General features: G+C 38.6%; 1 protein-coding gene across 1 annotated transcript; it reads right to left on the minus strand.

Annotated features, from left to right (window-relative positions):
* Positions 1-255: 255 nt before the first annotated feature.
* On the minus strand, positions 256-2,248 carry hand2 (heart and neural crest derivatives expressed 2). The gene is made up of 2 exons (XM_084402340.1): positions 1,191-2,248; positions 256-884 (listed from the first exon to the last, which is right to left on the minus strand). The coding sequence occupies exons 1-2, from the start codon at positions 1,710-1,712 to the stop codon at positions 786-788; spliced, it is 621 nt and encodes a 206-aa protein (XP_084258466.1). The 5' UTR covers positions 1,713-2,248; the 3' UTR covers positions 256-785.
* Between the last annotated feature and the right edge of the window lie 740 nt (positions 2,249-2,988).

A 2,988-nucleotide genomic window follows, 5' to 3' on the forward strand; every position in this document is an offset into this window, starting at 1 on the left:
TTGTGCTCGAGGAGCTGCCGGGTATGCGTGAGTGCTGTTTGATTTGACTGTCAAGTTAATGTAAGTATAACTGAAAATACGTTCAACAGCCTCTCTAGGCTCTGAAACGTATCATTAATTTCTATACTCTGTGTTCACGAACAGCACTTTTCTTTTGTGAATTGGCTACTTATTAAGTATGCAATTTACTAAGTAGCACCTTTAAGTTAAATTACATTTCAATAAAAAATAAAGGTTAAAAAAAAAGGTCTAAGATCGTTAAAAACACAGTGGTTTATTGAATTAATTACATTGTTTACATCTCCAATATTATTTAAATTTCGTGTCTCTGGACGGAAGTGCACTGGGTGGTTTCAGACACCAGCATTGTACGACCACAAAATGACATTATAACACTTCATGACATTTTCAAATAAAACATTTACTATATCATAACATCGACTAATCTTCCTCATAATTAAAGGAGAGAAAGAGAGAGAGGGAGACAGAGATAGATACTGAAAGTGATAGAGAGGCAGAAAAAGACAGAATTTCACGTACTCCTTAGTGGCAGATATCTCATTTTGATTCACAATGGGACACGAAAACAAACAATGATAACCCAATATCAGACAGCAACATACAATTTCTTACCAAGAGAGTATCCTCCTTCTAAAATGGAATGGTTTTTCCTCAAATATCCACTGTCCGTAGCGGGAAATTGCACATAAATATTCCATTAAATAAAGTGAGAGAACAACTAAAATGAGTTCAGAGGGCCTCATTTCGTGTCTTTTGCATTAGTCTCATTGTTTCAGTTCCAATGCCCATACATGCTGCGGCCAACCAGTTCTCCCTTTAGTTTTCTTGTCATTGCTGCTCCCTGAACTTTTCAAAACGTCATTCTGTGAAAAAAGAACACAAAAGAGATTATTTATATACCTATTGCAAATTACCAAACTTCATCAATACGGTAAAGACAGCAAATTGCTTTTACGCAACAAAGACACAGGAACAACAACGTTCACTGAATAGAAAGTTTCTGCACAGATTGAATAGCCTATATCAAAGTCAAAGCAAGTTTCCATTATATTTATGTCTAATATATCGCAGAGCTGTTTATCTTTTAACCTACATATTTGCGTAATAAATTATAAGTCTAGAACATAATATTTGTTTAAACTAAAGTTGAAAGTTTATTGAGATCTTACCATTTCCTTCTTTCGCCTTTCTTCTTTGCCGTCTGTCTTTTTGAATTCCGCCTTGAAGGCCTCTGCTTCCCCGTTCTGCTCGTCTTTGTCCAGAATGTCCATAAGGTAAGCAATATAACTGGTAGCCAAACGAAGGGTTTTGATTTTGGACAGCTTCGTGTCCGCGGGCACGTTGGGAATGCATTCCCTGAGTTCTGCAAAGGCGCTGTTGATGCTCTGAGTCCTGCGCCTCTCCTTTCGGTTTGCCGTGGGTCTACGTTTCACTGGTCGGGGTTCCATTCCAACGGCGCCCGGTACTCCTCCGTAGTGCGAGTGGTCGAGCCCGGGGGCTCCTGTTGAGTATTCGGGGCTATACGAGGGTGCCATCGTGTAGTCTGGAGGAGACATCTCCGGATGGCTGATAAGCCACCCATGAAAATAGGGGGGTTCTTCATGACAGCGACTGGCAGCAGCTGCAGCAGCGAAGGAATAGCCGTCATGATGCATCACCGGGTGGTGGGGAAACCCTCCAACTAAACTCATGGCGACAGATTTGTGTAGGCTACCCTACGGCGAACCACAGACGGAGTTCGCTTTGGCTCTCAGATTGTGCGTACTTTGACTTGATGATTTAAACACTGGCTGTCTCCCCATAAAAAGTATTTATTTGTTGCTTTCAGACAGAATGTAAAAAATACAGTCCTACTTATTTGTCCATAACAAAGATATCGCAGAAAATATAGCAGATCATTAACGGATGCACAAAACAGGCTTCGGGTGTGGGCTAACTGCAGTCGAGTTATTACTGAAAAATCATTTACTCACGCTAATATTTTCCACTGCAGATATCCATCACGAAAAAGTTCCATTGCTAATGGTTATTATTGTTTTAGAAGAGTTCACAGCCTTTTTCTGAATTCCACACCCGCTGTGGAATCAATGTGCGTTGGATGGAAAAAGATCCAATCCCAGTCGATGTTGTGCCCGCAATTCGTAGCCTGATTCACTCGGTAGAAGCAGGCGAATTCCGCCGTTTGATCTCCATGTCAGCTACATCTTTAGAGCGGCTTGGGTTCATATATGTCGTCAAAACTGTTCTCAGCCAATAACGTTGAAGAGGAGGAGGGACATGAACTGCATCGTTAGGGTGTTTACGCTCCTAAATTGCACAAACCCTTGCAAAGCATACATAAAATGTAGAAAACTATGAAATACATACAAAAGTGGTTGGTAAATACTGCCATGCCACGTTTATATTAGCTATATATTTATTTAGGCCTATGTAGTAGCCTATGTGCAAAAGCTATTTTTTTTAATTTTTGTTTTTACATTTAAATAGTCCTATTTGTGTGTGCGTGTTGCACAATACCGTCAGTCTTTTGTACATTTAATTTAAAGCTTTAATGTAGTAATAAAATAGGTGAAATAAAATAGCTTTTTGCGTAGTTATTAAACATTGGTATTTTCTTTCTTATTATTATTTTATTTTTTAAAATAGCTTACAGGAACCAAAGAGATGGATCGTATTTAAAATAAAAACCTGGTTAAGAGTAGAACTTGTGTGTGGGGGGGTTTTATCACTGCCTCTTGAAAAAAGGAAGGAAAAGCAAAGTGCAGAGCAACAGATTTGCCATTTTAAACGGACGTTAAAACGTATGTTATTATTCATTCTCTCATTGCCACTGTGTAGCTATGCATCTTTAGACCTAACTATTTGTACTACTTTAGGTCGTCTATAAAATAACATTTCTCAACAATATATAGCCTATTGCTTTTTGACGCGTTTCATATTTCAATTCATATAATTTCATATAAACAC

This window comes from Rutilus rutilus (assembly GCF_951802725.1).
Source record: "Rutilus rutilus genome assembly, chromosome: 2".
NCBI lineage: Eukaryota > Metazoa > Chordata > Actinopteri > Cypriniformes > Leuciscidae > Rutilus > Rutilus rutilus.

What these genes read in the sequence shown, in the direction of transcription:
- hand2 (XM_084402340.1), bottom strand. Translation starts at nt 1,712, where the DNA reads ATGAGTTTAGTTGGAGGGTTTCCCCACCACCCGGTGATGCATCATGAC. An exon ending in AAAGGCGAAAGAAGGAAATG is followed by an intron (nt 885 to 1,190) that starts GTAAGATCTCAA and finishes CTTTTTTCACAG; the next exon opens with AATGACGTTTTGAAAAGTTC.